Source organism: Sceloporus occidentalis, unplaced genomic scaffold, assembly GCF_023333645.1.
Source record: "Sceloporus occidentalis isolate IW3139 unplaced genomic scaffold, rSceOcc1.0.p SCAF_2, whole genome shotgun sequence".
Classification (NCBI taxonomy): Eukaryota; Metazoa; Chordata; class Lepidosauria; order Squamata; family Phrynosomatidae; genus Sceloporus; species Sceloporus occidentalis.
Window position 1 is genome coordinate 1,825,006 of NW_028316982.1, and position 12,201 is coordinate 1,837,206.

At 45.7% G+C, this 12,201-nt stretch overlaps 1 protein-coding gene across 7 annotated transcripts in view; it reads left to right on the plus strand.

Annotated features, from left to right (window-relative positions):
• The first annotated feature begins 1,548 nt into the window (after nt 1-1,548).
• LOC149317856 (ATP-binding cassette sub-family C member 5) overlaps nt 1,549-12,201 on the plus strand; it is an 85,801-nt gene continuing 75,148 nt past the window's right edge. For 6 of the 7 annotated variants that reach the window (XR_016279936.1, XM_089508566.1, XM_089508570.1 and 3 more), the window contains exons 1-2: nt 1,549-1,637; nt 9,298-9,480. Coding sequence is in view for 6 of the 7 variants with exons in the window: in XM_089508566.1 (XP_089364692.1) it covers nt 9,352-9,480 (129 nt within the window). In the remaining variant the exon portion in view is untranslated. Of the gene's footprint in view, nt 1,638-5,135; nt 5,221-9,297; nt 9,481-12,201 lie in introns of those variants that run through there. The other variant, XM_089508567.1, reaches the window with a different exon arrangement.

Sequence of the window (12,201 nt, forward strand, 5' to 3'; positions counted from 1 at the left end):
TTGCTGGCAATGGCAGACAGCCTGCTAGAGTTCATCTCGGGGTCGTCAAGGGCTATCATTTACACCAAAATGTATATGGAGCAGCCTGGGTTACACTCTTCTAGAATACGGCCACAGAGCCTGAAAAACCCACAAAAGCCTCAGGTTGCTGCACTTTGGGCACATCATGAGAAAGGCATGAATCGCTGGGAGAAGCAGTAACACTAGGAAAGGTAGAGGGAAGTCGAAAGAGAGGAAGGCTAAATGCCAGATGGATGGACTCTGTTAAAGAGACTCTGCTGTGCTTTGGTCAGGCCTCCCCTGGAATAATACTGTGTCCAGCTCTGGACAATAGAGTTCAAGAAGGACGCTGAGAGACTGGAGCCATGTGTCCCAAGGAGGGCAATTAAAATGGTGGAAGGTCTGGAAACCGTGAAGCCCTATGAGGAGAGACTGAGGGAGCTGGGGATGTTCAACCTGGAGAAAAGACAGATAAGAGGTGCCATGATAGCCCTGATAGAACAGGATGCAATGGATGCAAGCTCCAGGAAAAGAGATTTCACCTAAAAGCATTAGGAGGAACTTGCTGACAGTAATAATAACTATCTGAAAGGGTGTCGTGTTGATGGAGAAGGCCCCAATGGAGCAATGGGCTCAGACTACATGGAAAGAGGCTCCACCGAAACATGAGAGGAGCCTCCTGACAGCAAGCGCCGTTTGACAGTGGAGCATGTTCCCTTGGCGACTGTGTGGCAGAATGGCTCACATCCAGCCTTTCACTCATGCTCAGGGGCTGGGGCTGGCGGTGCTGACTGACAGGGCAAAGGCCCAAGGCCTGTAGTCCAGGTCCTGTCAAACTGCTTGTTTTTGGAACGCAAACCATTTGGAAATGGCTCCTAACTCAAGAGTCGAACCCAAATAAAAGGAAGCGCTGCGTAAATAGTCTGAGGACAGTGAAGCAAAACACAGAGATAGAAGACTGACTGATGGCTGACCCAGGAGGGAAAGAGGCCTAGGTGAGGGAAAGGGGGCGACAACGCCTTCCCTTCATGAAATCACTAAGGTCCCAAACACACACTGCAGCAATAACCCACTTTGAGACGGCTTTAACTGCCCTGGCTCAGTGCTGTGGAATCCTGGGAATTATAGTTTATTGTGGCACCAAGGTCTTCTCTGACAGAGAAGGCTCATTGTCTCACAAAACTACACTTCCCAGGAGTCCCTAAGTCTCAAAACGGACTGCGTCTGCACTGAGGATCATTTTAAACACTAAAGCAGGCCTTTCTCTCTCATATCTGGCCAAGGGTTGGTCACGTGCCCCTACTCCTCTCACCCCATTGGCGGGGAAGGAGTGCCTTCCTAGCCAACCGGGCCCGAGGGGGCGGAGCGTATGCAAATCACCCGGCTGCTCCTCGAGGTGGCGCCTGATGGGACGCGTAGTCCTCGGGCTCATTGGCTGAAGAGGCTGAGGGAGGGAGAAAGGACTTCCCTTCCCATCGTGCGCCGCGGTGTGGGTGGAGCCTAGTCCTCCGGCGCAGGCGCAGTCAGTCAGCGTGGCTCCGCCTTGGGCTGGGCTTTTCGCCTTCTTCTTCGCCTCTCTTTCTCTTATTGGGAGCCTGAGGGCCCTGAGGACAAGTGCTGCCTCCGACGCTCCGCAGGTGAGAAGCAGCGGAGGAGGCTGTTTGCTGAGGATGGGGTTTCTTCCATTTGGGGGGGTCTTATTTTGCCCCCCCGAAATGGATAAAGATGGAGGGCTTAAAAGAGGGGGATAATATTTGTTTATTTAATGGGGGGGGGGGCTCTCATTTATTAAGTGAATAATATTGGATTTTTGTGGGGGGGCTTCTTATTTTGCCCCCCCCGAAAGGGATAAATGTTGGGAAGCGCTTTAAAAAAGGGTTTTATTAATAAAAAACCAGTTTTAAATAAAAACACAATGAAGAAATCTATGGAGAGGCTGAATGAGGGGAGTGGGGTCGAATGTTTCGGGGGGGGGGTCATTTTGCCCCCCGCCCTTTTCAGGGGAATTTGAGCGAGGAGAGTTTAAGGCTTTCTAAGGAAATGTTCAATGAGGGCAGGAGCATTTATGGGGGGGGGGGTCTCATTTGCCCCCCCTTCAGGGGAAGGATGCTCAGGGGCTTTAAAGGAGGCGAAGGGTCTTGATCTCTTTGGGGGGGGGGGCTCCTGGAGGACACGGATGAGGAAAGCAGTGTTTAATTTGGGGGGGTCTTGTCATTTAACCCCCCCCCCAGTGAAGAATGGTGAGGAGAAATGCCCTAAATACTCCTGAGGAGGATTGAAATGAGGGGCGAGAAACATTGATTTTGGGGGGGGCTTGGCCTTGAGAAAGAGGGTTCTCTGGAGGAGCTTTCTAGGTTTATAGAGACCTAGAGAGAGAGCTCTATGCCATTCTCTGCAGAGACATCGAGAGGCAGATGTCCATGGATTGGGGAGGGAAGGGGCTTTCCAAACAGACCAACTGGAAGCCCTCTCTTCTGAAGGTCTTGGGGGGCCTTCTCTTCTTTGATTTGCTCATGTATTTTAACCCCCCCCCCCCAAGAATAATGGACCCAGGCAGATGGAAACAGAGACTGAAAACCCACCCAGACAGAGATAGACAGGGGCCCTTTGGGGAAGGGCTCTCTCCTGGGAGGCCTTTGGTTCCAGGGCAGGCTTTCCTAGGGATAAACCTCAGCCTCTGGAGAAGGGGCTTCGGTGGAGAGGAAAGGAAAAGAAGCCTGGAGAACCTGGCTTAGGAAGGGGAGCTGTGGGGCAGGGATGCTGAAATGAGAAGATTGCCCCCAATTAACCATTCTGCCCTTGCAAAGGAACTTTCCCTCCTCCTCCTCCTCCTCCAAAATCTCTAGCCTGGCAGAAGGAGAATGAAAAGCCTCTCCCATCCCTTCCCTGAGTAGCATTGCCCATGAAGGGCCCATAAAGCAGGGCAGCATTTCCAGTAACAATGGCTCCTGTTTGCTCTCCATGGGTCACCTCAAGGGGAAAGGGAGGGTGTGTGTGTGTGTGTGTGTGTTGTGTAGGAGAGAGAGAGGATTCAGAGGCATGGCTGTGCTGGTCTGGAAAACCTGTCTGCAAAGGGATCTTGGAGCACCTTTCAGACTCACTGAAAGAGAGAATCGTAGAATCACAGAGTTGGAAGAGAGCCCAAGAATGGCCCTGATCCAGTCCAAGCCCCTTCTTCTGCCATGCAGGAACCCTCAGGCAAAGCATCCCCATTCAGAGATGGCCATCCAGCCTCTGTTTGAAGACCTCCAGGGAAGGAGACTCCACCACAATCTCTGAGGAAGGCGTCTGTTCCACTGTCAAAGAGCCCTTACTCTCAGGAAGGTCCTCCTGAGGTTGAGCTGGAATCTCTTTTCCTGTAACTTGCATCCATTCCTCCATTGTCTCCTGTTCTCTGGAGCAGCAGAAAACAAGCTTGCTCCCTCCTCAATGTGACATCCCTTCAAGTATTTAAACAGGGTGCATATCATATCACCTCTTAACTTTCTCTTCTCCAGGCTAAACAAACCCAGCTCCCTGAGTCTTTCCTCATAGGGCTTTATGGTTTCTAGGTCCTTCACCATTTTGGGGGCCCTCCTTTGGACACATGGCTCCAATTTTTCAACATCCTTTTTGCATTGTGGGGCCCAGCTGCTTTCATGAGCTTTCTTAGACTGTTGAGAGCACTATATGCAAAGGGCTTTTGTGGCACCTCTGAGATGAGGTCCAAAACACACTTCAGAAATAACCCAGTTTGAGACCACTTTAATTGCCCTGGCTCAGTGCTAGGGGATTCTGGGAATTGTAGTTTATTGTGGCACCAGAGCTATCTCTGACAGAGAAGGCTAAATGTCTCACAAAACTACAGTTCCCAGAATTCCTTAGCATTGAGCCAGGCCAGTTATGGAGGTCTCAAAAGGGATTATTTCTGCATTGTGTTTTGGGGGCCTTAGTCCGGGAAATAAGTCTGTGAAGGGACCTTCGAACACCTTGGAGACTGACTGAAAGAAAGAAGCTGGGAGCATGAGCTTTCATAGACTATTAAGAGCACGTCTATTATCCCCTCTCTTGTAAGCCGCCCGGATTCCCAGTGACTGGGTGGCATATAAATAAATCCTATTATTATTATTATTATTATTATTATTATTATTATATGTAAAGAAGTATTGTAGCACCTCTGAGACTGAGAGGAAGAAATTTGTGGCATAAGCTTTTATAGACTGAGTCTAATTCATCAGGTGCAGAGGTGGTAGACTTAGGCCTTAAGGATCTGGTCAGGAGCCAGTTTAAAAACCACAGCCCTGCTGTGTAGTTATTTGCACAGCGTGGAGAAGACTGAGGAACTGGATGTGCAGAAGGCTTTACAGCTGATCCTGTTTATGATCTTGTTGTGGCTGCAGAGGAAGGAAGGCTGGCTGGACTGAGGCAGTGAGGGTCCTCTTCAGGAGCCTCTTCTGAGGTAATCCATACCCTAAAGGCACCAGGTCCTGGCTGATCCTGGGAATCAAACAGGGTCAGCCCTGGTCAGTACTTGGGTGGGAGACCAAGGCTCTATTTCAGGGGAAGGAACCTGACAAAAACATCTCTTGAGTATTCTTTGCCTAAGAATACAGGTTGGCAGGGGACTAGAAGGCACAGACACACAAAGAGATAGTTAGGTGGTGCTTTGCTGCGTTCCGGTTCTGAAATGTTGTGTTAAAAAGGTGGGTTGAAAATGGGAGCTGCTCGGTGCTGTTTGTAAATGGATCCCAAAGAGGGTGCTGCAAGCAAGGTAAGGATGGAGGGTCATGTCTCTGTGAGGATGCAGAAGAGTCCTCCGGCCAGCAGCAGCAACAGGGATGTCAGGGAGGTTTGTGGTGTGAATGTGTGGGTCTGGTGCCCTTGGTGTGCAGCCCACTGAAACCGCCTCGTTCTGCAAAGGAAAGGGGAAACGGATGTGGTTGCTCCCTTCTTAGCAAATGGCCTTTCTAACTGCCTTTAAAAGGCTTATGTAAAGGATTGTACAGTTTTTTTCCATTTACAGAAAGGGATTATGACTCACTGTGATAAGAGGCAAGGTTTGCTGAGTCACGCTGTCTGGGGTTGTTTTCTCAGATCTCTTGTTCCCTTGTGGCACAAGGAGGACGAGGATGATGAGAATGTATTAGAACAAAACCCTAAAGCCTCTTTCAAACGCTCCAGTGGTATAAAATGCAAGGACACCAGAAGAGAGTGGCTTTACAGGGAGAGCTTTCTAGCAAGGTGACTTTTTACTGTAACCTTTAAAAAGAATGTGAATTTTCAAGGGTAGATGAGAAATGAAGGCGTCCTTTTTCCAGGATTAGAGGGTGAGATCCAGGGAGAGACGACCTGCCAGAATCTGCTATGATGAAATATCAGAATCTGCCATGATGAGATATAGTAGTAGTGAGGGAGTGATGTTGTATAATGGGGACAGAGAAACCGAGCTATTCTTTACTAGAGGAAAGCACAGGAAGGGAAGGAGCAGAGAGCTCCTGTAACATCCAAATAATGATACCTTTATTGGGCCAACCAAAATGCACAGTTCCATGTTGCAAGATTTCAAACAGGAGGCAAACAGGAGAAATAAATAGAAGATGTGAGTCCTAGGCCTGCTTTTCCTGCTTCTGGTCTTACTTCTGATGGCAGGGAGGGCTATCTGCATGCTGGCACCTCCCGCTTTGGCCATGCGATCACTGGGAGATTTTCAAAGTCAAGGAGACTTAATGTCATAAAATCATAGAGCTGGAAGAGACTGCAAGGGCCATCCAATCCAACCCCATTCTGCCATGCAGGAAATCTAAATCAAAGCATCCCTGACAGATGGCCATCCAGCCTCTGTTTAAAAACCTCTAAGGAAGGAGATTCCTCTTCACTCCGAGGAAGCAGTATGACCCACTGTCAAATAGCCCTTACTGTCGGTAAGTTCCTCCTAATGTTGAGGTGGAATCTCTTTTCCTGCAGCTTGCATCCATTGTTTCATATTCTAGTCTCTGGAGCAGCAGAAAACAAGCTTGCTCCCTCCTCAACATGACATCCCTTCAAACATTTAAACAGGGCTATCATATCACTTCTTAACCTTCTCTTCTCCAGGATAAACATCCCCAGCTCCCTAAGTCCTTCCTCATAGGGCATGGTTTCCAGACCCTTCACCATTTTAGTGGCCCTCCTTTGGACACATGGCTGCAGTTTCTCAATGTCCTTTTTGAATTGTAGCGCCCAGAACTGGACACAATATTCCAGGTGGGGCCTGACCAGAGCAGAATAGATTGGGACTGTTACTTCCCTTGATCTAGACACTATACTTCTGTTGATGCAGCCTAAAATAGCATTGGCCTTTTTAGCTGCCGCATCACACTGTTCACTCATGTTCAACTTGTGGTCTACTTGGACTCCTAGATGCCTTTCAAACATATAAGTCTCTCATTCTGCCAGGTGTCCCCCATAATCCTATATCTGTGCATTTCATTTTTCTGCCCTAAGTGCAGTACCTTACATTTCTCCGTGTTGAATTTCATTTTGTTAGCTTTGGCCCAGCTTTCTAATCTATTCTGGTCATTTTGAATCTTGATCCTGTCCTCTGGGGTGTTGGCTATTCCTCCTAATTTGGTGTCATCTGCAAATTTGATAAGTATAGCCCCAATTCTGTCATCCAAGTCATTGATAAAGATATTGAACAGCAACAATGTCCATTTGCAATTCAAGGAAGATGTTTCCTAGATGTTTTTTGGATTTCAAGATGCCGCATTTCAGCCATCACAAGGGAATTTTAAAGAGCGAATCAGTGCACTGGGACCTTGCCATCTGAGGCTTTTGCCTACAACAAAGGTAAAGCAGTATTTTCTAATATTGGGACTGGATTGGCATGCTTTGTCTTTATACCACCTAAAGTTGTCCTGAGGCAAAACATGAAGACATCTTGAGAAATTCAGTATTCTCTATCTGCACAGGAACCTGTGGTTTCACAAAGGAACGAGACATGCTGGACTACAAGGAAACATCTTCTTTGAATTGCAAATGGACACTAAATTTCCTTGAATTTGAAAATCTCCCAGTGACCCCCTGACCAAAGGAGGAGGTGCCAGCCTGCAGATAGCCCTCCTTACCATCCGAACTAAGACCAGAAACAGCAAATTGCAGGCCTATTACTAACATCTTCAATTTCTTTCTCCTGTCTGCCTGATGAAGAAGCCAGTGGGACTTTGAAAGCTTGCAACATGTAATAGTGCATTTTGCTTGTCCCAATAAAGGTATCATGGTTTGGATGTGAAAAGAATGGCTATATGGCCAACACGGCTACCTCTAGATGTTGTTTAGCAGAGAGGTCTGTAATTCAATTGAAATGGGGAGACAGCTGGACAGTGATTGGAGTAGTTCAGATATATGGCTGTGTTAGATCCTGTGTGGAGAAGTGTTTGATGGGCAACAAAGCCTTGGGAAAAATGGGTTGATAAGGCGTTAGGAACTGGTGTGACCAGTTACAAGCCCTCTTTGATACGCTGGAAGGAGCGTGGGCTGGGGCTGGACAAAGGAGGAGGGCTCTGGAAAAATATTCTTAAAGGTGGGATGTTTTGGAGCACAACTTAGATTTGACTCCAACTGGTCTGAAGCGAATCGTTGTTTTGTAATCTGAATAAACGGTCAGTTAATCTCACTGCTTTGTTTAATTGGCTTTTCAAACCTTGGTTCCTGAATCATGACACTCTCCAGAAGATTTGGCCTGCATCAGCCATAAGCCCTGGCCAGCATGGCAAGTGGTTGGAGATAAAAGGTCCAAAGCACACTGCAGAAATCATCCAGTTTGAGACTGTTTTCACTGCCCTGGCTCAGTGCTAGGGAATCCTGGGGATTGTAGTTTAGTTGGGAGTTTAAAGCGCTCTCAAACTGCATTATTTCTGCAAAGTGTTTGGGGCTTTTGAGACTAGTCTAGTTTCCTACAATAATAACAGAAATGTCATTTCTTGCAAAAGAGGTGCTTCCCAATGGGAGGTTTAGAGTCGTGTATGGCTGTGTGTAATGATAGTTGTACTTTTCCTTGCGTGATTTGGTAAGGTATTTGAACTAGCAGCATTGTGGATGGAGACTCTGTGTGTGTGTGTGTGTCCTTCAGTTCACCTGTTAATAAGGGGGGGGGGGGGTTAACTGCCTTTGAGTTGGCAGATAACCCCAAGAATTTAATGGAGTTTTCTTGTGCAAAGAATTTTCACAGGTGGTTTTGACTGTTCTTTCCTCTGAAATATCGGCTACACCTTGTGATATTCATTAGTGGTCTCCCATGCAAGTACTGATCAGGGCTGATCTTGCTTAGTTTCCAAGATCAGACAGGATCCAGCGCCCTTAGGCTGGTTAGGCCTTACATGGAGGTAGACACTAACCATATATTGCTTTTTTTTCTTTCTTTCTTTTGCTTGGTCAGTCTCAAATGTGCATACAGTAGTTTTGATTTTGAATGCTGATTGCTCACAGGCACTATGCCTGGAAGTACCCCATTACTACTGCATGTTAAAGCTATTAAATAGGATTGCAAAGTTATGGTAGTTTGAGCCTCTCCTATTTGAAGGAACTTAAAATATGGGTATTCCTAGCCAACGTCATTCTTACATTGCTAATGTGGATGTGGCTAATGATGAGTTTTATGAACCTAGATGCCTCTGTAATTCTGCTCAACAAAACTGCTTCAATAAAAGCTGGAAGCTTATCTGTATTAACACATCCTGAGTGTTTTCCTCACATTTGCCATGAGATTCAGGAATGCCTGTGTATACACAAACACACATCTCCTTATTATTTGCCTGTACAGTCCTTTTTCATAATTAAGAACTGTATTTGCCGAGAGCATAGTCAGGGTTTGCATTAGTAAAAATTCAAATACTGCTTAACATATGTATGGCAAACATAGAACTTTGTTTTTTGTGGGCCATGTTCTAGAAGAGTTTATTCTAACGTTTTGCCAGCATCTGAGGCTGGCATCTTCAGAGAATGCTGGTGAAACATCAGGAATAAACTCTTCTAGAACATGGCCACAGAGCCCCCAGAACCCCACAAAAACTATGGATGCCGGCCATGAAAGCCTTTCACTTCACATAGACATGAGTGTATGTTTCTCTTTCCTTTGGGATCACTCAGGGTCACTGCTTCAGGACTTGAACTGAAACAGTATCTGTTCTGCTGGTGTTAGTGGAAATAACAGTAGCCTGACCATATTTTGCCATAGGATTTCAAAACTGTAATCTAATCCTATTTTAAGATGTTCTTTAGGAAGCCGGGGAGTGTGGCAGCCCTCATGCAAGATTGCTTTCTCTCTTTTTCCCTCCCCAGAGTTTTCTGAGTGGCAAATACATTTGTTAACCCTGGCGTTTACGGAAGGAGAAGATGAAAGACATCGATTTAGGAAAAGAGTACGTTATACCCAGTCCTGGGTATAGAAATGGGAGGCAGAGAGGCAGCCTGAGCCAACATGAAGAACAAGAAGGGCTGAACTCCCGGCAAGATAAAAACAAGGTTAGGAGTTATGGGCACTTTTTAGGAGACCCGTGTGGCAAAATTATGACAGATCTAATTTTGTTGTGACAGTTTTGTCCATAATCAGCTCACACTGTACAGCTTCAGCACCGTCTGGGATGATGATCATTGGAAAGGACACAGTGTACAATAATAATTGGTTGGAAAGGGACTGTGCCTGGGGAGAGATGCAGCCTCTGACAATAAACATTCAGATGACATTGGTTGCTCTGTGTGCAAACAGAAAGGAAGCTAAAAGGGAGAAGGAGTTTGCGTGATCAGCAAGGTTATGCACATCTTACTTGTGTTTATTTGCTGACCGTTATCTTTAATAGCTATAGAGGCATGGTTTCCTTGCATGCATTTTCATATCGGATTGATAATGTCACCTATTTTTATATCTGTTGTTCAACACTGGGGTTTTATTACAATAGATGAGCATGATGCTTTGGAAATATCCCTCTAGCAGTACTACTATCTAAAAAATGAAGGCAAATTGTAGTCATGAAAATTCAGTATCAAAGGAGAAGATATTAATAAAAAAAGAGTACAGTAGTATGGAAATAAAATTCAGCTTTAAGAATACAGAAAAATAAAAGAGAGGGTTAACTAAGGGCATGAAGCCAGCGATAAAGTGACCAAGAGGGCTTCCTTGAAAAGGTGATCACACAGAATGCCACCAGCCCAGCTCCATTATATTTGGCTGCCTATCAGCTTCCGGGCCCAGTACAAGGTGTTGGTTATCACCTTTAAAGCCCTAAATGGCTTGGGTCCAAGCTATCTTAGGGACCGCCTCCTCCCGTACAATCCTCCCCGCGCTCTCCGGTCCTCTGGGAGGAACTTACTGCAGCCTCTAAAATCTAGGCTTGTGTCGACCTCCCAGAGGGCGTTCTCTGCTGTCGCCCCCAAACTCTGGAACGACCTGCCGAATGAGATCCGTCAGATAACATCATTAGACAGCTTTAAAAAAGCGGTCAAGACGGATCTCTTCCGGCAGGCCTTTCCAGATTAACCATCCCGGCCCAGGTTCCCTGATTCCCTCATTCCTCCTGTGGCCCCATCTTAGTGATGGTTGAGGATCAGCAGAGGGATATCAGGGTTTTTTAGTTTTTAATTGTTGTTTTTATGCATTGATATTGTGTTTTAATACGTTATACTGTTTAATACTGTCTTAAGGGGGGGAGGGATAAAGTGTTTTTAATTGTCATATTTTATATTTTACTGTTGTTAACCGCCCGGATTGGTTTGCCAGAGGGCGGTATACAAATAATAATAATAATAATAATAATAATAATAATAATAATAATAATAATAATTATTATTATTTCATACTGCAAGGAAAGCTATGAGGGAATGCAATCTTGGATTTTAGAGGGTTCCCCTGCAGATTCCTAGAATTAAATTTATAGTCACCACTGGCATAATTATGTTGCATTTTGGGACTGACACATGCTTTTTGATGGAGTGTAAGAAGCTGTCTCATCTGACAGAGGCTGAAGGTCTGTCTCTGCCAAGTAGGATCCCATTTGCCTGGTAGCAACTCTGTATTTTTTCCCAACTCTTACTTCCTAAATTCATAAATGAAGATGCTGTCTATTCAGTCTTCACTATTCCTGAAAAATGCTCGGTGAGAAACTGCTTCTAAAACAGATAAAATAGTAACAGTGCAGCTTTGTGTGGCAAAAGCAAACAAAAGCCATATGGTACCTTTTAAAAGGCTAACACGGTTATTGTGATAGCTATGTTTTGACGGGTGACTTGAAGACATAGAATCATAGAGTTGCAAGGGCCATCCAGTCCAACCCCATTCTGCCATACAGGAACTCTCAATCAAAGCCCTCCCTGGGACAGATGGCCATCCAACCTCTGTTTAAAGACCTACAAAGAAGGAAACCACCAGAATCTCCAAGGGAGTGTGTTCCACTTTTAAACAGCTCTTAGTGTCAGGAAGTTCCTCCTAATGTTGAGCTGGAATCTCTTTTCCTGGTGCTTCCATCCATTGCTTCAGGTCCTGTTTTCTGGAGCTGCAGAAAACAAGCTTGATCCATCCTCAATATGGCCACCCTTCAAATATTTAAACAGGGTTGTCATACCACCTCTTTACCTTTTCTTCTCCAGGCTAAACATCCCCAGATATACACACACACATGCCCACATGTCCATGGGCAGGAATTTTGCGTTTGACAAAGACACAAGTCTGTCCCACAAAGTCTTACTTATTTATGTCCTGCCTTTTTACCCAGATTGGGACTCAAAACATTTTACAGTGATTAAAAAATAGTTAAAAATCCACACGATACAAATGTTAAAACATAATTAAACAATCCGGAATAAATAAAATCAGGCTAAAACATGCATCATTAAAAAAAACACATATACCAGGGTAATAATTAGCAGTAACCAGGGCTTTGTGTAAGATGGGCCTTAGATAATCACTCCTCAAATGCCTGTCGGAATAGAAAGTTCTTTGTTTGTCTGCGAAAGACAACAGGGAGGCTGCTGGTCTGACTTCTCTGGGAAGGGAGTTCCAGAGCCGGGGAGAAGCCACTGAGAGGGGCCTCTCCTGTGTTTCCGCCAGATCTGCGTGTGACGGATGGAGGTGGGACAGAGAGAAGGGCTTTCCTGGCAGATCTCCAAGCACAGGCTGGAGGACACTGTCCTTTAAATAACCTGGACCTGAGCCATGCAGGACTTTAAAGGTCATAACCAGCTCTTTGAATT